A 24,932-nucleotide genomic window follows, 5' to 3' on the forward strand; every position below is an offset into this window, starting at 1 on the left:
GCGTCGCGCGCCCACGTAGAAGGAGAGCGGCGAGACGAGCAGCGCGGTGGCCGTCACCAGGAGCGAGCCGAGAGCCAGCCGCCGCAGCATGCTGCCGGCGGCCGGCTGGGCGGCGCGCGCGACCGCCGGCGCCGCCCGGCTCTGGCCGTGCCGGCCGCCGGCCGCCGGCCATGATTCATGACCCCGGCCGGCGGCGACCGGCCGGCGGCCGAGCAGCGGCGCGCGCGCCGGCTCCACCACACTGCCGGGCCCGCCCCCGGCCACACCGTACGCCGGCGGCCGCGGGCCGGTCACGCCGCGTCCCGGCCGGCCGGCCGGGCGCCGCCTCTCCGCAGCCGGACCGCCTCACGGCACCCGCGTCTGGCAGCGCCGGCGCTCTGCTCCGTCCCGCCCCGGCCGACGCGCCGGCACCAGCGTCGCGCAACACCGCCTCTCCTGACGGCGTCCGTGCCGCCCGCCGCCCGGCGCACCTGTTGCGCGCCAGAGGCCGCGGTCGGCTCTGCGGCCGTCGGACAGGGCGCGGCGCCGGTGGCCGGTCGGCGCGCGCGCGCGCGCCGCCCTCCGCAGCGGCCGTCGGCGTGCGGGTCGCGCCGCCGGCCGGCCGCCAGCCAGCCAACTGCCGGCCGTACGCGCGCCGCGTCAGCGCGCCCGCCTCTCTCAATAGAGAGCGGTCGGCGCGGCGTGAGGAACGCGCCGCGTGTCGGTGAGCCGACACGCCGCTCCCAGAGTCGCGCACTGCCGTCGCAGTTTGGGGCGTCGCGGAGACATGCCGCGGACGCCGAGCACCGACGGGCGTCGTGAGCTGTTCGAGCCGAGTCCAGTTGCGATGCCGTTTCGGGCGAGAAAATACAGTTGACGGCAGGGGCGCGACGACAGCTCCACGCGAGATAATGGGTTGATGCGGTCGGGCCAAGCACAACTACACCGCGACGGCCGGCCCGCGCCGTCGACCTCATCGCCCCGAAATACATCTTCGTGCACGGAAACGTCTCGCGGACGATTTGGACCTGGATCTGAACCTGTCTCTGAGCCGGCAGTGGTCCCCTGGCCCGGGCACGATCAGCGATTAATTACGTCGGGCGGTCGGCCGACGCCTACCTGCCCACGCCAGTACCATCCATAACCGCCCACCGACGGCCGGGCGGCGACGGCGCCGGCGCTGGTCCCCGCACGGAGAGCCGCCGGGCGGCGCGCCGGCCTGTCCCGCGGCGTCAGCGGGTGACCGGTCGGGCCGCGCGCGCGGGGGCAGCGGCGGCGTGACACAACGTGCCGCGGAGGACAATGCGCCGCTTGTGGCAGCGCCGCGCCGTCGTGTTTACTGAGCGCCGCCCTTGCAGCGCGCCGCGGGGCGGGCAGGCCGTGGCCGTGAAGTCCTGGGCACCTGGCGCCGACGGCCGGCCGCTGGGCGGAGGACCCCCCGGCCGGCGGCGCGCCCTGCCCGGGACGACACACGAGCCGTCGGTCTCCGGCCGCCGGGGCCGCTGACCGGCCGGACGGCGCGCCCCGCCAGATGTGCCGAGGACGGCGCGGCGCTGCGGCGCGGCGCCCACACAGTCGCACGCGGACGACGCTGCTGGGGTCATTCACAACGACCCACTACGACGCATGCCACGGTTCGCAACTGATGCCGCCTTAAAGGGTTGGCCACTTCGAAAGGTTTTTACAATAGCCTTTTACTGGAGTGATAAATTATTTTGATCAGTGCAAGCAGTTTTTCAACCAACCATTTTGATCAGTGCAAGCAGTTTTTCAACCGTAGCAAACCACAAATCCGGTAAATACGGCACTTTGCCTTCAGTCATAACGATACGGGCATGGTAAATGGGCTTCAATAACGCACGTGCCGCGGTGACCGAAGCACATCTCGGTGGCGCTCACGAACTAATGTTAGTAAGGTCAGCCGACCTACTACCCACGACGATGTGTAACTAATTTGTAACTAATGTAGGCACAGCAGGGTTACAAGAACGTCCCAAATGAATCGAGCAGACGAGCCGTAGCTTTTTATACGCTATAAAAACATTCCCAACAGGTTGAGCCACTGAGCTTCATGACAGAAAACCCACGCAGGGTCTCCCCGCCATTGCGTCGCAATCGTGTTACCACGAATCTAATTTGTAATGTTTAAAATATCGGTGACCGTCTTGCAGGGAAATAGACGAACGGTAATGAAACGATCAAACTGTTAGTTGCATCGTAACTGCTGCCGCGATTCGCTGGGACCGGTGCCGAGCAGTGCAGTGGCACGGACGGGCCAGCCCGGCCACACGACTGTGGCAGGTGGCCATGGCACCAGGCCATGCCAGCAGCCGTCGCCAGGACCGGGAGACGGCGGGCGGCGGCGGCCCGCCGCTGACCGCCGTCCCGTGCACACGGCCCGGCGGCCTTCCCCGCCAATTGACGGCCGCTGCGGCCGCCGACAGGGACGCGCCGCACGCGACAAGGCCGGCGCGGCCGGCGCGCCGCAGACCGCTGCAGTGGGGCCCGGCCTGCGCCGCGCCGGCCGCGCCGGCCGCACGCAGCAGGGCAGAGCACGGCCGAGAGGCGTCCCGACGGCGGGCGGCGCCCGGGGCGCCGCCGGCCGGCCAGCCGGGCCGCCACACCGGCAGCCGCGGAGCGTGCGTCCCGCCGGGGACCGAGCCACGTGCGTCCCGCCCCCGTCCCGTGAGCTCAGACGCCGGCTGTGACATCAGCCCCGCCGCCCCCTGACGGCACCGGCCGAGCCGCGCGCCGCTCCAGACGCCCGCGCCGCCCCCAGTCGGCGCCGTCTGACCGCTGTCGGCCGCCGCCGGGCGACACCCGGTGGACGTGACACTGGGGCGGCCCCGCTATATACATAAGGCCGCCGCTTCCATTTGTATTAATCAGTCGGCTGTCGCGTCCGCCGATTCTTAGCACCGATAGCCCGCTACAGGTGACATAATTGGGCGTGGCCAGAATGGCAAGCGCCACGCTGACGAGGCCACCCCGGGACGGGCAGACGTAACTCGCACACATGTGGCACGTCCAATTAAAGAAAAAGGGTTTATCACAATCTTTGGCTGGGGCGGGCGGAGCTACCTGACAAGCGGGAAAAATACCCAGCCAGATAACCGCTCTGTAAGGATATGAGATATGCCAGAGGTAGATTGTTAATGATCTACCTCAAGGCCCAGATACGTCTTTAGATCATCTAATGTCTCTACTATAATGCGGCGCATTCTTGGTGAAATCAACATTGTGAGACCAGGCCGCCAAGCGTTGCCAACCAACCGAGCAATGTCTTCCGCTTTGAATACAAATAGATGAAAGCTATATATTCACACGGACATCTTGGGCACGGAATGGCAATGCGTCTCCAACCTGTGTTGAGATGTGGCAGCGAAAGAAAACAGCTACCAGAAGTCCGTGTTTTTCGAGAGAAACTCGACTACAACTATTCCGAAATATATTTCTCACAAAATAGCTTATTCAAACAACATCCGGGGGCCTGTGCCAACCTGCCACGGAGCCCTGCACATCACACAGAAGACCTTGAGCGGGGATTCTCTCTCTCCCGACGTTCGGGATGAGGTGGCCATCAACACAGCGATGACTGCGAACGCTGAGGTGTCTGGCAATAGCTATATTGCCAACGCTGAGGTGTCTGGTAATCGCCATATTGCCAACGCTGAGGTGTCTGGTAAAGGTCGCATTGCGAACGCTGAGGTGTCTGGCAATAGCCATATTGCCAACGCTGAGGTGTCTGGTAATAACCATATTGCCAACGCTGAGGGTCTGGTAAAAGCCCCATTGCGAACGCTGAGGCGTCTGGCAATAGCCATATTGCCAACGCTGAGGTGTCTGGTAATAACCATATTGCCAACGCTGAGGGTCTGGTAATAGTCCCATTGCGAACGCTGAGGCGTCTGGCAATAGCCATATTGCCAACGCTGAGGTGTCTGGTAATAGCGATATTGCCAACGTCGAGGCATCCGGCAATAGCCGTATTACCAACGCTGAGGTATTTGGCAAGTCACATTGCGAATGCTGGAGTGTTTGGCAAAAGCCACGAACGTAACTTTCGGCATCGATGTGGCGCTGCGGTTCGACCGTAACGCGAAGAAGAGCGCGACATGACCTTTGCTGTCGACGCGCCCCAAAATCCCAACTCATCATCATGAAACCCAAGAAATATAGACGCTCGCAATTGCATATCATTTTTAGCGTTGCCACATAACCGAGGAGATACGCATATGCTGTAGGTTTTCTTACGGACGCTTGGCGTCGCGAATTCAGCCCGCGAAATACGGCGCGACACGGCGGGGCAGGCGGGCAACATCTCCTCTGTGGTCGGCCATTATTAGGCCATCACTGTCACTCACGCTAGATGACGACAGAGCAGACAAGATCAGCCCACGCCCAAACGACTTTCAATAACCGATTTTTGGACAAGTGTTTGGACATTTCTTGCTGATACATCGCAGGCCTCCGTTTACTCTTTTCAGTGTGTATAACGCCTAAAAACCAGAAGCGCATGGGAGCCGTTCGTCATCATAACGAAGATAAGCGGCGCGAACGATCGCACTGGAGCCGCCCCCCGACCCTGGCGTGCCGCACAACATAAATACTGTCAGGGCGGGCGCGCCGCCGGAGCGTCACCACTCACCGGGCACGGGGCTACGGGACGGCAGCGGAGTGGGGTCAGCTGTCAGGGCGGGCGCGCCGCCGGAGCGTCACCACTCACCGGGCACGGGGCTACGGGACGGCAGCGGAGTGGGGTCAGCTGTCAGGGCGGGCGCGCCGGCGGAGCCGTCACCACTCGCCGGGCACGGGGCTACGGGACGGCAGCGGGGTGGGGTCAGCGCAGGGGCAGTCAGCTGTTCATGCAGGGTCAGGTCAGTCAGGTGTTAATCTGGGGTCGGCGGTCGGGTCAGTCGGCTGTTAATCCGGGGTCAGGGGTCAGGTGTTCATCCAGGATCAACGGTCAGGTCAGTCAGTTGTTAATCCAGGGTGAGGCAGGGGGTCCGGTCAGTTCAGGGTCGGGCCGGGACGGGGGATACTGCACACCGTGTTCCGGTCACTCTCGGCGGGCCAGCCCCGGGTCCGGCGTCGGTCCGGTGTCAGTCCGGTGCCGGTCCGGTGTCAGTCCGGTGCCGGTCCGGTGCCGGTCCGGTGTCGGTCCGGTGCCGGTCCGGTGCCGGTCCGGCGTCGGTCCGGTGCCGATCCGGTGTCGGTCCGGCGCCGGTCCGGTGCCGGTCCGGACCGGTCCGGACCGGTCATCCCCGCTCAGCGGCCGTCACGCCGCCGCCCGGCAGGAATGGCCGGCCGGCCGCTGGCCCAGCGCGGGCCGGGGGCGGCAGGTCGCCGAGCGGTGTCGCCGTCCTCGCCTCGCGACCCGAACCGGCACACCTCGGCCCGCTGTCCGTCGCCGCCGGCCGGTATTCTTGGCCGGCGTGGCGGCGGCGCCCGACGACGGGCGACAGGTGCCGACGTGTCCACGTCTGGCCGGTCGACTGACGCGCCGGCCTCAGCCCAACAGAGGCCAGAGCCGGCGCGCCGCGCAAACGGCCTCGCTCGGCAGCCGCAGCCTGACACCGCTGGACCCTGCTCGCTCGCAGCAGCTGTGCAGCTCACTGATTCCCCGCAGCAGCGGATTACCACGCAGCAGAGACGCAATGCACGCAAAATGGAACCAGCGTCGCAATACCGCGAGAAGCGAGAAGCTCCTATTGTTGTTGTAAGGGCTTTACGACGAACGCGGTTGCTGAAGCCATGCTGCGTCGCTTGCCTCTCACTCTAGCAGCAAAGGCGGGCAACGCGGAAATCGAGCCCCGTCTCTCCGGTTTCCCAGACGCGCAGCTTAACCACCACGCCACCGGGCGACACCAGATCTAGACGCCGCGGGACAACCTCCATCCAAGGCGCCATCGCGCGCGCCTCCATCCAGGGAGGCACTCACGCGCCGCGCGGCGCAGCGCTACCGCGGCACGAGTGCGGAGCCCGCGCTGCAGCCGGTCACCACGATCAGAGCCACCCGGCCGAAACAATCCCACACCCCGATCGCTCGCCCGCCGCTGCCATGGCGTCACGTGACCACGCAGCGCCGGCCAGCCGCCGAGTCACGTGACCACAGCAGTTGGCAGCGTCGTCCGCCGCCGAGCTAATCTACGGCCGCAAACAAACAGGGCGATTTCGGCGGGCGGCCCGATTTCAGGACCACGCGCGACCGGCGGCGTATTTCGGTACGGCGACGGGCGGCCGGCGCGGGTCACTGGCCCCAGACCGTGGGGGCGACCGGCGCCGTCGGACCGTCACGGTCGGCAGCGTCACCCACCAGGTCAGCGCGCGCCGGACAGCCGCTGGGGGAGAGGCCCACCACGCATGGCACCGAGCTGCAACCACCAGTGCGGACGGCTGGCACTTATTCTATTGCCCGCGCCGCCATGAATGCCTCTCCGGCTCGCACCAAGCGAGTGCCTCTCTCGCTCGCACCAAGTAACAACCAAGTCCCGCCCCGACGCCTGACTGACCTTCATGAGCATCTTCTTGCTGAGCTTCTGGTTGATCTCGGGCCGGTTGGTGATGCTCTTAGCGCGCTGGGCGTAGTCCAGCGTGCTGAGCGTCTCCTCCAGGTTGCAGGAGGCTGGCGACACGGCCGCGATGATGGAAGTCTTGGTGCGCCCGCCCAGCGAGTCCTGCAGCAGCCGCGTCAGCTTCGACTCCCTGCGGTCAGGCCAGTGGGGGTCACACACGGTCCGCGCCAAGACAGGTCACACACAGAGGTCGGACTGGGTCGCACACACGGCGAGCGGTCTTGGCAGGTCACACATAAGCTGTAGTCACGACGGGTCACACACGGGCAGACTGTCAAGACGGGGCCGGAGATCAACACCGCTCACAAGCACGCAGGGCCGCAATGGATCACGCATAGGCAAAGGCCACCACAGGTAACATACGATCAAGGCGGGTCACGTCCAAACTGAGCCACTGCAAGCCACACACAGGCCGGGAGGGTCACGGCGGGTCTTATGTTGTCAGAGGTCAGGACAAGCCGTGCCAGGTACGGGCGTGCGTCAGTCCGTAGCCGGTGTCGTCCGAGCTGGCTGTCGAGGCCAGCGAGTTCCGCGTGCCGCCACGGTCCGAGGCCATCAATCGGTGTCAGTGTGGCAAAGGCTCGCAGCTCCGCCGTGACAAGGCATGGACAAAGCACTGCCACACGGACGCCCATCCTCGCGCGCTGAAGCGAATCGCGCGGGGAGATCTAGAACGTGCCGTGCATACGGTGCCGGACAGAAGGGGCTTAGCAGATAACGTCCGTCATCCGTTGCGATGTTTGGTCGCGCTCGCCGGCCGCGACGGGCGCAGGTCGCCGACGCCGCTGCTCCAGTGGGCGGCACGCGGCCATAGCCGCCGCGCAGCGCTCCACTGGAGCCACCATGTGACAGCGGCCATGAAGTGTTCCACGTGGCCGGCGCCGGACGCTTCGTCCGACACACCACGCCGCCCCGGCACACCAGCGCGCCGTGCCGCCCGACACCGTCTGTCCAGCCGACAGCATCGCCATAGTCCGCTGCCGGCCGGGACCCGACTGTGACCCGGGACACCGGTCAGCCTCCCGGCAGCCCTGACTGCCCGCGGCGTTTCCGAGACATCGGTCAGCCCCAGGCGGCCCTGACTGCCCGCGGCGCTCCCGGGACACCGGTCAGCCCCCGGCGGCCCTGACTGCCCGCGGCGCCCCCAGGACACCGGCCAGCCCCCCGGCGGGTCTGACTGCCCGCGGCGCCCCCAGGACACCGGTCAGCCCCCCGGCGGGTCTGACTGCCCGCGGCGCCCCCAGGACACCGGTCAGCCCCCCGGCGGGTCTGACTGCCCGCGGCGCTCGGCCGGTGCGCGGTCGGGCAGAGCCCACGGCCGTCACCAGACGCCGTCCGGTGCGCCTGTGCGTGTGTGCAGAGAAAACACAGCCGCCGCAGAGGCGCCGGGCGGGGAGGCGGCTACCTGGCAGGAGATCCGCCCCGTCCCGTGTCAGACAGGTCGCTACCTGGCTGGAGACCCGCCCTGTCCCGTGCAGACAGGTCGGCACCTGGCTGGAGATCCGCCCTGTCCCGTGTCAGACAAGTCGCTACCTGGCTGGAGATCCGTCCTGTCCCGTGTCAGCCAGGTCAGCGCCTGGCTGGAGATCCGCCCTGTCCCGTGTCAGACAGGTCAGCGCCTGGCTGGAGATCCGCCCTGTCCCGTGTCAGACAGGTCAGCGCCTGGCTGGAGATCCGCCCTGTCCCGTGCCAGACAGGTCGGCGCCTTGCCGAAGATCCACTCTGTCCCGTGTCAGACAGGTCAGCGCCTGGCTGGAGACCCGCCCTGTCCCGTGCCAGACAGGTCGGTACCTAGCTGGAGACCCACCCTGTCCCGTGTCAGACAGGTCAGCGCCTGGCTGGAGATCCGCCCTGTCCCGTGTCAGACAGGTCAGCGCCTGGCTGGAGATCCGCCCTGTCCCGTGCCAGACAGGTCGGCGCCTTGCCGAAGATCCACTCTGTCCCGTGTCAGACAGGTCAGCGCCTGGCTGGAGACCCGCCCTGTCCCGTGTCAGACAGGTCGGTACCTAGCTGGAGACCCGCCCTGTCCCGTGTCAGCCAGGTCAGCGCCTGGCTGGAGATCCGCCCTGTCCCGTGCCAGACAGGTCGGCGCCTTGCCGAAGATGTTAGTGCCATAGACTAAGACATACATTACTACCTCGATCGTGTGTCTTTTTGCAATATGTACGGCAAGGGGCCCCTATCTATACACTAAAAAAAAATGACACGACCAAGACGCGAGCCAAATGCGTCAACACATCCAATAGTTGCCACTCAGCAGCCAGCCTGCCGGCGCCCTCCGCGACTGCGCCAGCTCGCTCCGTCACTGGAGGCCGTCAACAGCGCCGGCCCTTTGTGCCGGTCTCCGCGGCCGCAGCCCCCTTCCCCCCCCCCCCCCTCTCAGTACCTGTACGGCACGTGCGGTGCCCGCTCCACCAGCGATGTGATGACACGGCCCAGGGTCAGCAGACTCTGGTTGATGTTGCCCGCCTCTCGCGCGCGCCGGTCGACGGCCCCCGACCTGCGGCAGAGGTCACGTCCGGTCAGAGCACGCGCAGGAGGCCAGGCGCTCCTCCCTTCACATACTGCTCAGTGTTAGTCCACAACGACCGAGCACATATTGATCGATCGAATCAATGGTACCAGACCAGTATGAGGCCACTTCAAATGAGTCTCGTATGTGGCCGTGTCCTGTGTACATGGTAACACGACCCGCACACAGTGTCACCCTTATCTCCGGGCAGCACACACCACAACTCTCAACCGCAGACAGAACCATGCAGGTCACGTTGGACCGCCAGCAAGTAGTGAGTCGCGAAGCGCGCCGCCTTCGCCCACCCGGGACAGCCAGGCCGTTCACCTCCTCGCCAGCGTCGCCGATCGTCGCTGGCCGTCACCCGACAAGCGGGTACGCCCTCAAATACGCCAGGCGATGACTGATTAACGGCAGACACTGGCGGTGTCCCGCGCGGCCCGAGCCGGCGGCGCCGCGGCCGGCCGGCCGGTCGGTCCGGCGGATGGCCGGTCTCATCTCACCTGCCCACGTTCTCGCTGCCGGCCAGGTCCACCAGGTTGAGCTTGCCGGTCTTGAGCAGCTCCTCGCCGTCGACCGTGTTCTCCTTGATGTGCACCGTCACGGAGAAGACGGTGTGGGAACGACTGCGGAGCGGGGCGGCAGCCGGTCAGGTGCAGGCGGCTGGCCACAGCGCGCCCGAAGCAGGCCACAGCAACCGGCGCAACCGCCACGACAGTGAGAACTTTGCTTTGGATACTTCGGGTTAGAGTACTTTGTAATTTCGGAAAATTCGCGAGTTCTGTTGACGTTCCCCAGTTCTGTAGCTGCATGCATACGGCAGCCACATGTGTTCTGAGAATGTTCATATTTTAGGCGATTAGGTGGTGTGTTCGGAGGCGGATGGGTTCACGAATGAAAGAATGGGGAACAAATCAGGTGATTAAAAAAAAAATTGCCAAATTCAACCCTCGTTATTCCACGTCGCAGTTTTAAAATGCGGGCTCTGTGCATCTCTTGCGTGACTCTAATGAGTAGACAGTCATAGACACAAAATAAAAGCTTAACGCATACCCTGGCGGCGTGCGCCCGCCTCACGCGCTAGTCAAAAGAACCAAACCGGCAAACCACGCAGTTTCGCGCCACTGGTAGCAGCGAGACTTTGCGACATGAATGTTCGGTTGGACATGCTTCAGCGAGACCCGGACCGGTGCAAAGCGTCAAATTCGGCTTTCGAAAGCAGTTTGTTCTAGAAGCACCCGGCCCGGGAACGACGTGAGCGCATTTACGCCGGCCGTTGCGGCCACAAGACCGCGCGGCAGCCAATCACAGGTCGGAGACCGGTCCCAACCGCCTCTGAGAAGGCGCGTTTCCCACCCCGAGGTGGCCACCCGGGAGCGTTCCTGCGGACGAGCCTCGCGGGCGCACCCGAACAACTCTGGTCAGGCCGGACGGCAGACGCCACTGCTGACACCGGTTGGAGTTCTGCAGCGCGCCGACTGCAAACGTGGTTGCTGGCACTGGGGACGCCACTGCTGGTGTATCGGTTCGACACATGCTGTTGTAGCATGCGGCATATGCACGCTATGGGCAATCGCAGAGCAGTGGACAATGCACAGGAAACGTTGTTCATCTGAGAGCGGGGAAGACAGTTGGGAAGTCATAGTTGGAGGTTGGTGAAAATAACCAATGGCTTTTTAGATGACAACTACTGAGGTAATGCGTCTCCGTGGGTCGTACGGTTTCTAATGAGCGTCGGCTACGATCTTTTGGTTCGTTGGCAGAGGGTGTCGCAGGTACAATCTTCCCAGAATTAATTCCGGAGTGCAAATTTAATTTCGGTTGAATACCCCGACAAAGTGCGAAAACTCCACAGCTGCGCGAGACCGACCGAGCTCGTCAGCCCCAGCCAGCGGCAGCAGGCACGCTGGAACCACGATACCGGCGCCACCTATATCCACCGGGTGAAGGCGAGCTGAACGATCTTCCGCCATCCGCCGCTAGATGGACATTCGACTCCGGTCGGCGGTCGTCCGATGGTGCCGGTGGCGCCGACCTGGAGTGGATGTTCATCAAGAGGACGTCCCCACCTGGAGTGGGTGTTCAGGAGGAGGTCCTCACCTGGAGTGGGTGTTCAAGAGGTCCTCACCTGGAGTAGGTGTTCATCAGGAGGTTCTCACCTGGAGTGGATGGTCATCAGGAGGTCCTCACCTGGAGTAGGTGTTCATCAGGAGGTTCTCACCTGGAGTGGATGGTCATCACGAGGTAATCCTCACCCAAAGTGGGTGTTCATCAGGAGGCAGTGCTCACCTGGAGTGGGCATTCATCAGCGTGGCGGCCGTCTGGCGCTTCTGCGAGCCCAGCCGCAGGATCTCGTACACGTCGTTCTTGTTGTGCACCGTCACCTCCTCCAAGCCTTGAATGATGCACGAGCCCTTCTTGCTGGCGTCTTCGTACAGCCTGGCGGCGAACAGCAGGCCGGCATTCAGCGGAGGTTCGCTCCCACCAACCCCACAAATCAGAGCGCATCACATACCGAGGTCAGGCGGTCTGCCATGGCGGGACACCACAGCTGCGTCTGCGAACGGGATGTGCGACGATGCGGCAGTCCACAGCGCACGCAGTGAGCAGCTCGTGAGCATCGTCAAGGTGACATACTGTAAAAATCGTACTATCACTGTGCACTGTGCTACATAGGATCAACTACACAGCCAGACAGCCTGGCGGCCAAACCCCGCGGCGGTCACCGTGTCACCGGCCGACTGACATCAATGGACCTGGCACCAGACAGACAGACACGCCATCAACCACTACATGGGGTCAGCGACCGTCGCCGCACGTCCCTTAGCAGTCATGCCGCACCGCATCACAAACCAAAGCACCGCACCACCAGTCACCACATCACGTCACCAGTGGGTGATGTGTGCCCGGTGACGCCGCGTTACCAGCGTCACCGGCCTCACCTCAGTCGGGTGGTGTCCGTCTCGGGCCCGAGCAGGTCGAACAGCTCCTCGTTGTACAGCTCCAGGAAGGACACGCGCACGGTGAACTCCACGCCCTGGATGCGCAGCTCGTCGAACAGCTGGCTGAGCGTGCGCGGGATGATGCCCACGTCCGGGTCCTGCCAGCGAGCCGGACAGCGGTGAGAAGAGCCTCCGGCACCGCCATGCACGCCCGCCGCCACCCATTGTCTCCTCCCCGCGTCGGGGGATCATGGTTGTTGCCGCCAACGCGTTCACTCCCAGAGAGGACGGGTGTGCGGATGTCCGAGACGCGGGCGCAACCACGTTTCAACCCGCGCGGAGACGCGCGGCATTGTCCAGCACCAAACAATGTACGTCGCCCGGCGCCACTCAGGAGCTTAGCAGCTCCGAGGCGAACTCTGTCGCAGGTGACTGATGCGTGTCCCGCCGCCGGCGTTCACCTGCACACCACCCGCCAATCAGCTACGCGAGTGCTGCTGGTCGTGCATGATAACCAGCGGCTTTTCAACGCTGGCCGGACGCGTCAGCCGGCCCGCAATGAGTGCCGCAGCCGCCGTCGCTGCGCGCTCGGCCGCTGGGACGGGTGGATTTTACGAGTGAAAAGACGCCCGGCCCAGCGACGCACGAGCGCCACTCGGACGTGTAATGAGTCGGCTGGCGACAGCCATCGCCCCGAGACAGAAGCACCCGAAGGCCGCACCGCGCGCCGTCGGCCACACGCTCTGACCGACCTGGTCCCAGGGCAGCTGTGTGTCGCTGCGCTCGCCCTCCATGGTGAACGTCTTGCCGGTGCCGGTCTGGCCGTAGGCAAATACGGTGCAGTTGTAGCCAAACAGCACCTGCTCCAACAGCGGCAGCACCACCACGCGGTACACGTCCACCTGTCGGGCAGGACGTCAGTCAATCGGCCGGCGACCAGGCAGTGCTAGCTGGGGCGCAGCCAGGCTTTGGGCCCACCGGCTCCAGCCATGTCAGACGGTGGGTTCAGCGCGCTGCGGGGCGGAGGGCAAGGCATACCACGGCACCGGTGCGTTGGCTGAACCGCGCCCATCCAGCCAGCTTTGCCCCCCCCCCCCCCCCCCAGCACCAACTATTTAAAAAAGCAGTGAGTCTGGCTACGGCACCGACCATCAAAGCATTTGCACTAATCCAACCGTCATTCAGATCTATCAAAAACGTCATGCTGTCGGTGTTCCGCGGCCATTGCAGCCTCAGTGCAGACTCCCGTCGGCGCCGTCCTCAGCCCGGACGCTGCCCACGCCAGCCGCAAACGGCGTCGGTCGCTTACCTGCTTGGAGTCGGGTCCGAACACACGGTCGAAGGTAAATGTCTTGGCAAACTTGTCTTGAGGCCGCTCCTTCAGCGTCACCGTGTGGTCGGAGGTGCTCAGCACCGAGAACGAGCCGCGGCCCCGCTCGCTGCTGTTGAGCGGCCTGGGGACACAGGCGGTGCCCGTCAGCGGCGGCACAGCGGCGCGACGAGAAGGACGGACAGCGGCCACGCCGCACGCCTCGCCCCTTTCGGCTAGTGATGGGCATGCCATCAAGCATCTTACCCACAGTTGATCAGCATGCTATGACTGTGGTCAAGCCACCAAAACATGATATTCCATAAGCAAATGTAAACCTGGAAAGTATGTGACATATCACATCTTACATAAAACATGCTGCAGGATGAAAAAGGCCATGAATTTGAAAATACAGAGGACATGTGAAGCTGATTACACACAGCCAAGTAAGTACAATGAGAAAGAGGTAAATTCCATCTCTGCAAGTGCCCATCACATTTCCAGGGAAAAATGAGCTAGGACAGTATTTGCATACTTCTGGTGCACTACATTTGCACATAAACAACTTTACTAGGATACAAATTATCACATTATGGTTGCTTTGTAACAAAGTTTTGCTTCAATGCATGGATCTCAGTAATTGATTCACATTTCTGTAACACATATTACATATATATGTATATGTATATATATATATATACCCATCAAACAAGATGCATTTGTTGATTGAAAAAGCAGAAACCAAGCATGACAACTTAAAGTAACTTCAAATCTGCATTCCCTGAAAACCTGACATGACCACAAAAAACATGGAAAATTAATTGGCAAACCAATTTACTCACCAATTTAAGAGAATGCAGGGCAACATGAGTACAGAGGGGTCCAGGTCTATACAAACCAATATCACTGGCAGGTACTTTACACACAAATTCCTCTGAAACCTGGCATACAATGCCTGGAGTTTGGTAGTAGTCTTTCAAACTTTGAAGCTTCTGTGAAATTACCCAGCAGTGGTAAAAATGATTAAAGACAGTGTCTGATACTAGGCTCCATTCAATAATTTTGCACTTTCCTTGCCTTTGCAGAGCACAACCACCTTAAAAGCATAAGTCAAATCAGCTTAATATAATTTACAGCATTTGCATAATCATTACACTATCCTGCTCATGAAACAATTGAGTTTGCCCAGAAATTGTCAGCCGGCTTAATGGTTGGCCTCAGATAAATATAACATGGCTTCCATGGATTAAATCATCCCCTGTCCCAATCATCTGCACAATATTCAGAGATGTTTGTTTAGGGGGGGGGGGGGGCAGGGAAACAACTTGACTGGGGCTCTACCCATCCCCAGACATCACAGCTGCAGCATTGCATTCAAATAGAATATATAAATAGCACATCTTTTATCAAAGTTCCTAATTCAACATCATAATGGTACAAAGACAGCATGCCATACTAATATCGACATATCATAGGTGTATCATTTATTTTACTCACATTGTCAATTAATCAATGGCTAGCAAGATCAATTACTATGTTAATCAGCATTGTCATGCCTATACATAAAATATGGTCAGCGACATGAGATTGTTACTTTTCATTTGAAGGCAATATGATACAATCTTATTATTTCCTTTTATTGTCATACTGTTTTTTTAAGGGAACACACAATGTTGTAAAACCTCTAATGCAGTGTTGGCAAATAATGTGGCCGTATGAGCACTCAAGTCATGCACATCCTGAATTTGAATTTGGGTAGTCAAAACTGTTAATCACTCAGTCATTATGCCACCTGGAAGCTACCTTGCAAGTGAAAGCTGACTTTTAAGTAACCTGCATCTTTGCTGACTGATAACAGATGAAGTCAGATGTATGTTGACTTTTTGGCACCAATCAACACATTGGTATTTAAAATTTGTATATCCGCTGCTAATTGATTATCAAGAAGCATGAAAAACTGGTATTTTGTATCAATTGGTCTGTCTGCAAAACAAAAGTGAGCTGGATATCAACATCATATGGGGGAGCTGAAGCTTGTGCTTGGAGTATTAAACTCAGGTCATGCCAAAGTACCCTATATCTTACAATAACTGTTGTGAAAATATGGCCCTGAAATATTTGTCTGAAATCACCTCAGTAACACCATAATTCCATGAAAGATTGGCTCTAGGTGCTTAAATTATTGATGATAATGCACTGCATTGTGAGTACCTAAATAACATGAGTGTACATGCACCCAAATCACTGCTGTGATATCAACCTTATGCTGGACTTGTCCCATGGAACATATATATTTGCCATCTGGTCCCTTGGGAAGATGACTATCATGTGTACAAATGTTCATGAATTTCATTATGCAGGTTATATTTGCACCGTATACCAATCCTGTAAGGCGCATTTGGCCATGCCTGTTACAAGCCGAACGTCGCTTACCTTGACCTAACAAACACCTGGATATTCTGGTTTTTCTGCATCTTTGAAGACATCACGGCTGTTCCGTATATTTTCTCTTAATACCAACTAGCCTTCAAGAGCGAGGGTACAGGGATTAAAGGAATGTGATGCTCCTTTCTGCACTGAGAAAGATCCACAAGCTTAAAATTCACGACGCTTCCACCAACGACACACAGCGTTCAGGACGCCACAAACGGCAAACTTTGTTCCGGACTTTCGAAAACTGCGCCACGTATTTGTCGCGTTATGAACCAGTCTGTTACCGCAACATTGAAACCTGATTGGTTGTTTTTGAAAGGCCTCTACTGACGTCATTAACCATTTCACGCACGTTAGTTATTTACCTGAGGCTCGATAGTCAAGAAGAGAGCCTCACTTCAATAGATGTCCGTGACTGGTTTCACAAGCTATTTCTACATTTTCATTCAGGTAAAATAGCTACAGATCACATTTCCATATCAAGAAATAGGCAATAAGCAGGACTGACGTTCCATAAACGACTCATAGCTGGCATATGGCATCGAACAAAAAGGCCCGTTTTTAAAACTTATATCGGTCTTAGGGCAGGGAAGCAGCCCACGGCTGCTTCCCTGCCCTAAGAACCGAAATAACCGTTCGATAAACTACTTTGATGCTAATCGGGTCTTACACCCGGGCGACATGCACTTGCAGCAGAGGCACCCACACAGTATTTGAGCAAAGCAATAACGTTAATACTGAAGCAAGTTAATATTTAGTGAAATTTAATCAAGTTAATAGTATTAAGTTAAGCGTTCAATAACTGGCATTCTTCTTCAAGAACTACGCAAAGTCCTTGCATGCATTATAGCGCCACGTCAGCGTCATTGCGATGCGGGAAAACAGGAATTGGGGCGTGGACTGAGGGCTGAGGCCCATAAATTTCTACACAATTATTCTAGGCCCTATGAGTGTTGACTAATCTCGATCTTCTCTGCCAATGTAGAAGAACATCTCACTTGCTCCAAACAGGCGGAAAATATTTTCGCAATACCGTAGCTTCTTTTCAGTGCAGCACACGTTATCACCCAGACCAGTTGCCCACAGCAATGTAAAAACGTGGTATGTTGTGGCAAAAGCCTCGCAGGGCGCTATTTCGTGTCTCTACCCGGAACTCCAGTATGGCTTGGCCACCCGATTCAAAAAGGTTTTAGTTCGCTTATCGGAAAATGCTAACAGCAAATTTGGCTATCCATGACCGTGTCAATAAAGGATGTCTAGTTCAAATCGGGGCATCCCAGCTCGAAAACTGGTCTCCTGACTCAAAAGGGGGGCTCATCGCTTGAAACAGGCCTCCCGAGCCAGCGGAGGGCTTCCCTAGCTCAAGATTTAGCACTCCGATCCAGGGCATGAGCTACCTTATTCGTAACCGTGGTCTAATGACCTGGAAATTGTACCTCTTCATCTAGTTTTCAGTCCAGATTGCGGTCCCGCATGCCAAGTTTACTCGAGCCCCCCCCCCCCCCCCCAACTCCCGAACGCAGAGCAAACACCAGGATCGAGCACATTTCTCTGGAAGTTCACCCGGGCAGTAGACAATCAAGACCAGAGGTCTGAAAAAGCAAAGCAATGCGACGCAATGTCTTTTTTCCTTCACGCTACGTTCGGCTGACTTTCAAGTAGGCGGCGCGAAATATGCTGCTTGAGTTCGCGCGCGTCTAGCTCAGGAACGACTTGACGTCTTAAAAGAGACAGCACTGTGAACCACAGGGAATCCTCTTGAAAACGGCCATCTCAGTTCAAACGCCATACAGATGCGGAAAGTGAAAATTTGAGGCTGAACAAACGCTGGACAGAGTTCGACGAACACTGGTCACATGCCCATGGCCGTGACGCAACACAACCGCTCGTATCAAGGGGCTACAGATTCAGTGGCCATTGACTGTGGTCCGCGGGCACTGAACGCTCCCAAGCTCCCAATATCATTAAACAGGTTTTTAGTGTTATGAGAGCACTGTCCGCAGCCAAAAGCACTTAGCTGATGTGATACGCTCTTTGTTGTTGTTGTTCATTGGAGTTTTCGGGCGCGTCGACTGCAGTGGTCATTTTGCGCCCATAACTATGCTGTTACTTAATTAGTACGGTGTGAAAATGACTTGAAAATCAATATCTTTTAAAAACGAAAATAGCTGTTTGGGATCAAGAAAGGGGGAACTGTCACCAAGCACATCGTTTATCGTCAGGGTCGAAGCCTGTGAACCAAAGTGACGTCGTCGTTCCTCGAAGAGGCATGGACATGATATAATGACATGATGGACAGTCAGGACGGCACCACACCGCTGGCATAGGGGTCTGTCGGCTCCATGTAACAGATGGCCATGGGTGGCATAAGTATGCCCAATGCGCAGCCTGCATAAAACCACCTCTTCCCACCGCACACTGCGAGAGCATGACGACCACAAGCCCAACTCTGTCTTGTTTGCCCTGAGCTTATTGCCCCCCACCTGGTCCCAACAGCGCTGCAATCTGCTTCTCAGGAAGGTCTTGACTGCCGGGTAAAAATCTCTGGCAGGGATAGGCAAAAACCGGGTATATGGTGCTACCGCTGCTCGCTTAGCAGCGGCATCAGCCAGTTCGTTGCCCACGATACCGACGTGACTAGGGATCCAGCATAGCGCAACTCTCTTTCCAACCCGATTCAATTGTGTCAGGCGTGATAAAATGTCCTGTAAAAGGGGACATGATGGATAAAAAGACTTCAGTGCAGAGAGACTGCTCAGTGAATCTGTAAAAATGGCGTGTGAAGATTCTTCACCCACTTCTATGAAACATATCGCCTTGGTGATTGCAACTAATTCCGCCGTAAAAACTGACGAGTGGGCCGGTAACGAGAACGATCGAGTGACGGGCCCGCTAACGAAAGCACAACCCACGCCATCCGAGGTTTTGGATCCGTCTGTGTATGTCAGGGTATATCCTTCATAACACGCCAAAAGCTCAACTGCCCTGGATCTCAATACGTGTGGTGTGACGTCTTTTTTCCTAATTTCCGTAAGCGAGGTGTCAATGAAGGGTGTGTTCATTTGCCAAGGAGGAGAAGCCAGGCGGCTTACTTGCCTTACACCCCGAACAGGAATTCCGCTCTCAAGCAATAACGCTCTCATTCGGGAACCAAAAGTTAAAGCGTGCTGCTGCGGCCCATGACGAAGAGAACTTACTGCAAACCGCGAAAATATTGCAGAATATGTCGGGTGAAGTGGGAACTGCCGCAGCTTCAAGGCATAACGCATGCCAAGCATTTTCCTCCTCGTCGAAAGTGGTGGTTCGTGTGCCTCCGTTAAAAGGCTGACGGAAGGTGATGTGCGAAACGCCCCAGTAGCAATGCGAATGGCAGTATGGTGGACGGTATCAAGAACACGCTTGCTGGATTCAGACGCGCCATCATAAACAAAGCATGCATAATCCAGTTTGGAGCGGACGAGGGAACGATATAAAAGCATAAGCGTGCTTCTGTCTGCCCCATACGATGTGCGAGACACACACTTTAGTATGTTGAGAGATTTAAAACATCGATCGCGTAACATTTTAAGATGTGCGTTATATGTAAGGCGGCGGTCAAAGTGTATCCCAAGATACCGATGTGATACGCTCCAGTCGATTTCCTATGCGCCAGCAACACGTCGGTATTAGATCAAATAATACTAGTCGCATGTCAAAAAGGTCTATTCTCGACCCCACGCCTCACATCAGGGGCTCCGGGGTTCCCGGATCGCCGCCATCCTTTCTCCATCTCTTCTAAATGCCTCCTTTCACTAAATAGTCGCTCCTACGAACGAGATAAAGTGCCCGTAAACACGGTTTTATGGATGACGTATTTTACAATGTAACACCTCTACCGACGTAACGCGCTTAGAAAACTGCTTGTAAAAAACGAGCCTGTCAAAATTAATTATCACCTTGATTGAAGCGCAGGCAGTGGTTGCCTCTCCCTTTTCTCTAGCATACGAGTCTATCGATCATGGCAGCTCTGGCCTGACGCAAAGCGGCAGGTGGCAATACAGCTTGGGGAAGGGGCATGGCTTAAATGCAACGCCCCATCCCTAGCGACAAACAATGTCCAATGAACTCAGAACGTCCGACGCAACACCAGCGCCCCTAGCGGCGTCGGGGCGCAGCAGGCCGCAGGCCGGCTTCCCGACGAATCGGCCCGACGGACAAGCCCTCAGGTAGGTCATCACCTCTGTTGGCGACGCAACAGGACGCCGTCCGGTCCCGAGCCAGACCGTCTCGCTACACCCAACGTCGCTGACTGCGACGAACACACGCCAAGCAGCACCGCTGCGCGCGCAGCCCGGCCCCTGGCGGGCAGGACGGTTACCGTGTAGGACGCCGCCCGCCGACGCAAACCAAGTTGTGCTCCTCGAACTGGCCGGACACGTGCTCGCTGCAGCTGCTACACACTCGTCGTCGGCATTGCCGGTTGTGCGTGGCAAAGCAGGGCACGTGGGTCTGGCAGAACTTGCAGACGCCGCCACTGCCACCTATGGGTCTGATATGGGTCGGAAACCGAGGATGCCGCAACAATGGAGGGTGCGGGCCACCGTCGGGTGGGCGGTAGTCCCTGTCTGACGGGCGGTAGTCCCTGTCTGACGGGCGGCAGTCCCTGTCATGCAGGCGGTAGTCCCTGTCTCGCGGGCGGTATCCCCTGCCTGGCGAGCGGCAGTTCCTGTCCAGGTAGTTCCTGTCGGGCGGGCGATGGTCCCTGTCGGGCGGGCGGTAGTTCCTGTCGGGCGAGCGGTGGTCCCCGTCAGGCGGGCGATGGTCCCTGTCGGGCGGGCGGTAGTTCCTGTCGGGCGGGCGATGGTCCCTGTCGGGCGGGCGATGGTCCCTGTCGGGCGGGCGGTAGTTCCCGTCGGGCGAGCGGTGGTCCCCGTCAGGCGGGCAATGGTCCCTGTCGGGCGGGCGGTAGTTCCTGTCGGGCGGGCGACGGTCCCTGTCGGGCGGGCGGTAGTTCCTGTCGGGCGGGCGATGGTCCCTGTCGGGCGGGCGATGGTCCCTGTCGGGCGGGCGGTAGTTCCTGTCGGGCGGACGGTAGTTCCTGTCGGGCGAGCGGTGGTCCCCGTCAGGCGGGCGATGGTCCCTGTCGGGCGGGCGGTAGTTCCTGTTGGGCGGGCGATGGTCCCTGTCGGGCGGGCGGTAGTTCCTGTCGGGCGGACGGTAGTTCCTGTCGGGCGAGCGGTGGTCCCCGTCAGGCGGGAGATGGTCCCTATCTGGCGGGCGTCGGCACCTGTCAGGCGACCGACGATCCCTTTCGGGAGAGCGCGTGGGCCGGTGCAGCCGCGGTCCCGGCGGCGCGCGTCTCCGGCCGTCCGTGCACGCGTCGGCGTGCTTGACAAGGCTGACTACGCGCGCGCCACAGTCGCGACACTGCTGCAGCCGGTCGACTGTCTCGCCGCCGTGCTCCACCTCTACTGCCGGAATCGGCTCTGCGCCGCACTCGGCCTCCGCTCGGCTCGGCTTTACGCCGCACTGAGCCTCCGCCCGGCTCGGCTCTGCGCCGCACTCGGCCTCCGCCCGGCTCGGCTCTGCGCCGCACTCGGCCTCCGCTCGGCTCGGCTTTACGTCGCACTGAGCCTCCGCCCGCCTCGGCTCTGCGCCGCACTCGGCCTCCGCCCGGCTCGGCTCTGCGCCGCACTCGGCCGCCGCCCGACTCGGCTCTGTGTCGCACTCGGCCGTCCGCCCGGCTCGGCTCTGCGCCGCACTCGGCCTCCGCCCGACTCGGCTCTGTGTCGCGCTCGGCCTCCGCCCGCCTCGGCTCTGCGCCGCACTCGGCCGCCGCCCGTCTCGGCTCTGCGCCGCACTCGGCCGCCGCCCGGCTCGGCTCTGTGTCGTACTCGGCCTCCGCCCAGCTCGGCTCTGCGCCGCACTCGGCCTCCGCCCGGCTCGGCTCTGCGCCGCACTCGGCCGCCGCCCGGCTCGGCTCTGCGCCGCACTCGGCCGCCACCCGACTCGGCTCTGTGTCGCACTCGGCCGCCGCCCGGCTCGGCTCTGCGCCGCACTCGGCCGCCACCCGACTCGGCTCTGTGTCGCACTCGGCCGCCGCCAGCTGCGGACCGCTGGCCAGCTCCGCCTCGGCAGATGTGACCGGTGCATGCTCCCCGGCGGGTATGGCGCCTGGCGCCGGCTCGGACGTGCCGCCAATGGCTGCCTCCGCGCCTGGCGCCGGCTCGGACGTGCCGCCGATGGTTGCCTCCGCGCCAGCCTTATGCCTCGGGCACCGCTCCGCCGGTGGTGATGGTAGGCAGCTCGGTCCAATGGCGTGGGCCGACTGCATGTGGGACAGCAGCGCCTCCCTCCGACAACCAGCGCAGCATACTGGACACATCACGCTTCCCCCTTCTGAAAGCACGCGCATCGGTACCTGTTACAAACTATGACAGTATATTTGAGCCAAATCTGTGGACACACAGCTCACCCGAAATTTGAGCCAAAATTGTGGAAGTACAAAAAATAAACCGATTTCAGAGTGCTGTAAAACTGCATTGTCATTTTCAACACAAAAATAATCAAAAAAGCCGCTCGACGCAACTCCCGACGCAGGTTGACACATCTTAAAAAGATTGAGTTATACACAAAAAGGATATTTCACTTGTCATTACATACCTGACGCATGCGCAAGACCGCATAAACTTTCCCAGGACACCTTTTGTACTTCTTGCATGGTTGTACACGCACTTTCCCGTCTGCAAGAGGACATCAATACAATACCATAAAATGACATTGAAAAGTACCATTCCCGCAGCATACCATTCTCTACATTATTCTAAGTTTGTGAAAAAATCAAAGTGAGAAAAATGACAGTGGGTATGGCGCACTACTTGTAGCAAAACGATCAATTACTTCAAATTCTTAGCTAGAAGAAGGATATGAAAGTAAGTTGACAAATTGCGCATGTGTTAAAGTGGGTCATTGGGACGAGGGAGGGACATTGGGCTGTTGGGACGAGGGGGAACCACGGTCAAAATCAGTCGACTGTCCAGCCGCTCATAATGTTAAAAACATTCTCTCGGCCGACAACGTAAAAGATAGACATGTTTCAACCTAACAGTCGACATGAATAGTCCTGCAATTTAGCGTACCCTAAGACGCCACTGTAGTACACCAAAAATTCCGACCTTCCGAAACACAGAGCGTTGATCTCGGGCCCTCGTTGGCCCCGAGGCCGACATGACCGAAGGAAAGGTGCTGCTTCGGAGCCCGCGGCCCGCGGGACGAGTGACGCCGAAAACACGAATGTCCCAGCACTGGCCCGAGTTTTGTATGAAATAGAGTTCCAATACTACACAGAACACCACTTCTCCCTGCGCTCCAGAAATGGTCAGCCCTGGTAAAAAGTGCATGCCAAGAATAATGTGGTACAATGAAGGGCCGCAGGCCGATTTTTCTTTAAAGAGGGGGGGGGGGAGTTCAACGAGCAATCATGATAAAACCGCCCGTGTATGGTGAAGGGGTAAAACAGGCGGGCATAAAGGACGGTCTTCTGGCTGCACAAGTGACCCCCTGGACACTTTCGGGGAAGGCTGCTTCAAAATATTTTGAAACGTTAAAGCGCAAAACATTCGCGGGGGCGTGGGAGCCAGCGTGGGGGCGTGGGAGTTATCGGCCAGGCGCTAGCACAGAGCTATCTGACCGACACCATTCCTTCAGACATCTCTTACTGACGAGACAGTCGCCCAATTATCCCGAAAGACCATAAATGACACCGACAAGGGCCATCCGACGCGCGTGGTTGTCATTGCATGATTCCAGATGTTTACGTTGACCATGCGTGTGCTCGCCAAATAATTGTTCAGCTCGCATGAATGACTCACATCGCAGCACTATGATGGCAACATTCTGATTGCCAACAGCTTACGATTGAAAACACTGGTGTTAGCTCCCAGCCCAGCCTGGGGATAGCGTGGCAGATAATTTGCCCGCACCAGGCGCACTAGAAGTATTGGAACCCGAATTCGTCCGCATACCCGCATACCAGTTATTTGTTGGGTGTTTACTAGTATATACCAATTCCGCAATTCCGCTCCTACAACGCCAGGTCGAACAGAAGGAGCCATCCTCTCAACGGCAGGTCTCGATAGCGCCGAAAGCTGAAACGGAATGTCAATGCCAGAGTGCAGTCTGAACGTGCCCCCCCCCCCCCCCCCCGTGCGTGTTGCAGTGACGCTGGCGGGGACGAGCGAGATGCCCCGCTGGCCGCGCACGCCGTGCCGTGAGCTCACCGACACGACCACCACCAGTGCCTTCAGCGCCCCGACTCTCACCGCAGCTCCGTCGGACGCTCGTCATCGCTGTGCGGGCGGGCCCTCTTGGCCAGCGGGCTGTCAGCGGCGGCCTCACCGGCGCGCTTCGGGGCGGCGGCCGGCGGCGGCGCTACGGTGGCGCAAGGCTGCTCTGCCCCGGCCTCCTCCGGCTCGGACACGTCGTCCCGCACCGGCACAGTGTACTCGGCTTCGGACTCGGTATCTGAGGACGGTGCAGAGTCGGCTCTGAGAGCTTCCCGCTGCGGCTCGCCGTCCTCTTGGGCTTCAGCCCCCCCAGCCGGCCACGTCAGGCAAGCCGGCAGCGCCTGCGGCCCGGCGAGCCGCTCGGACTGGCCGCCGGAAGCCTGCGGACCGGCCGGCGCCGAGCTGTCTTCCGGGACAGCGCCGGCCGGCTGTGGCCCGGCGCCCATCACAGAGGCCAGCCAGCCAGTCGGCCCCATGGACGGTCCCGACCGCCGGGTCGACGCGTCGGCCACCGATTCAGCCGCCAACACACCGGAGGGAGCGTCATTCGGTCCCGTTGGGGCCCGCGTCGGGACGGTGCGCGACCCCGCCGACAGCGGTGGCACAGGCGCACCGCAGCTGGCGACGGTCGGGTCGCGAGGGGACGCGCCGTCTCCTCGCGGATCCGCAGCGGACGCGCCCGCCGCACCGTCCGTCCGCGCCCGGTGCCGCGCTCGCCGGCGGCCCTCCGAGGTGTCTTCGGGATGGTGACACCGCGACACCTCGCCACCTGCCTCGCCCGGTAGCTCCAGAGCGTCGCTCATCACTGTGTCCAGCGCGGACGGCATCAGCTCGCGCAGCTTCTGAAACTTTTCGTAGCACTTTTTCATCATAGCACCGTTGAACTGGTGCTCCTTGCCGGGAGGCACCCGTTCCGGG

The 24,932-nt window shown here is 59.4% G+C and overlaps 1 protein-coding gene and 1 long non-coding RNA gene across 2 annotated transcripts in view; both read right to left on the reverse strand.

Moving 5' to 3' along the window:
* LOC119109601 (kinesin-like protein KLP2) overlaps positions 1-15,977 on the reverse strand; it is a gene marked incomplete at its 3' end in the record, with an annotated part of 31,466 nt that extends 15,489 nt beyond the window's left edge. The window contains 8 exon segments of the mRNA XM_037233293.1: positions 6,492-6,684; positions 8,941-9,054; positions 9,570-9,692; positions 11,356-11,505; positions 12,009-12,166; positions 12,761-12,910; positions 13,318-13,462; positions 15,751-15,977. Of these exon segments, the coding sequence (XP_037089188.1) occupies positions 6,492-6,684; positions 8,941-9,054; positions 9,570-9,692; positions 11,356-11,505; positions 12,009-12,166; positions 12,761-12,910; positions 13,318-13,462; positions 15,751-15,803 (1,086 nt within the window).
* Positions 15,978-21,822: 5,845 nt separating this feature from the next.
* On the reverse strand, positions 21,823-24,317 carry LOC119110691 (uncharacterized). Its single transcript, XR_005095537.1, has 3 exons — positions 24,051-24,317; positions 22,393-22,472; positions 21,823-22,128 (listed from the first exon to the last, which is right to left on the reverse strand). It is a non-coding gene; the product is annotated as an uncharacterized LOC119110691 (long non-coding RNA).
* Between the last annotated feature and the right edge of the window lie 615 nt (positions 24,318-24,932).

Source organism: Pollicipes pollicipes, unplaced genomic scaffold (genome assembly GCF_011947565.3).
Source record: "Pollicipes pollicipes isolate AB1234 unplaced genomic scaffold, Ppol_2.1 Scaffold_7231;HRSCAF=8579_pilon_pilon_pilon, whole genome shotgun sequence".
In the NCBI taxonomy this organism is placed as follows: Eukaryota; Metazoa; Arthropoda; class Thecostraca; order Pollicipedomorpha; family Pollicipedidae; genus Pollicipes; species Pollicipes pollicipes.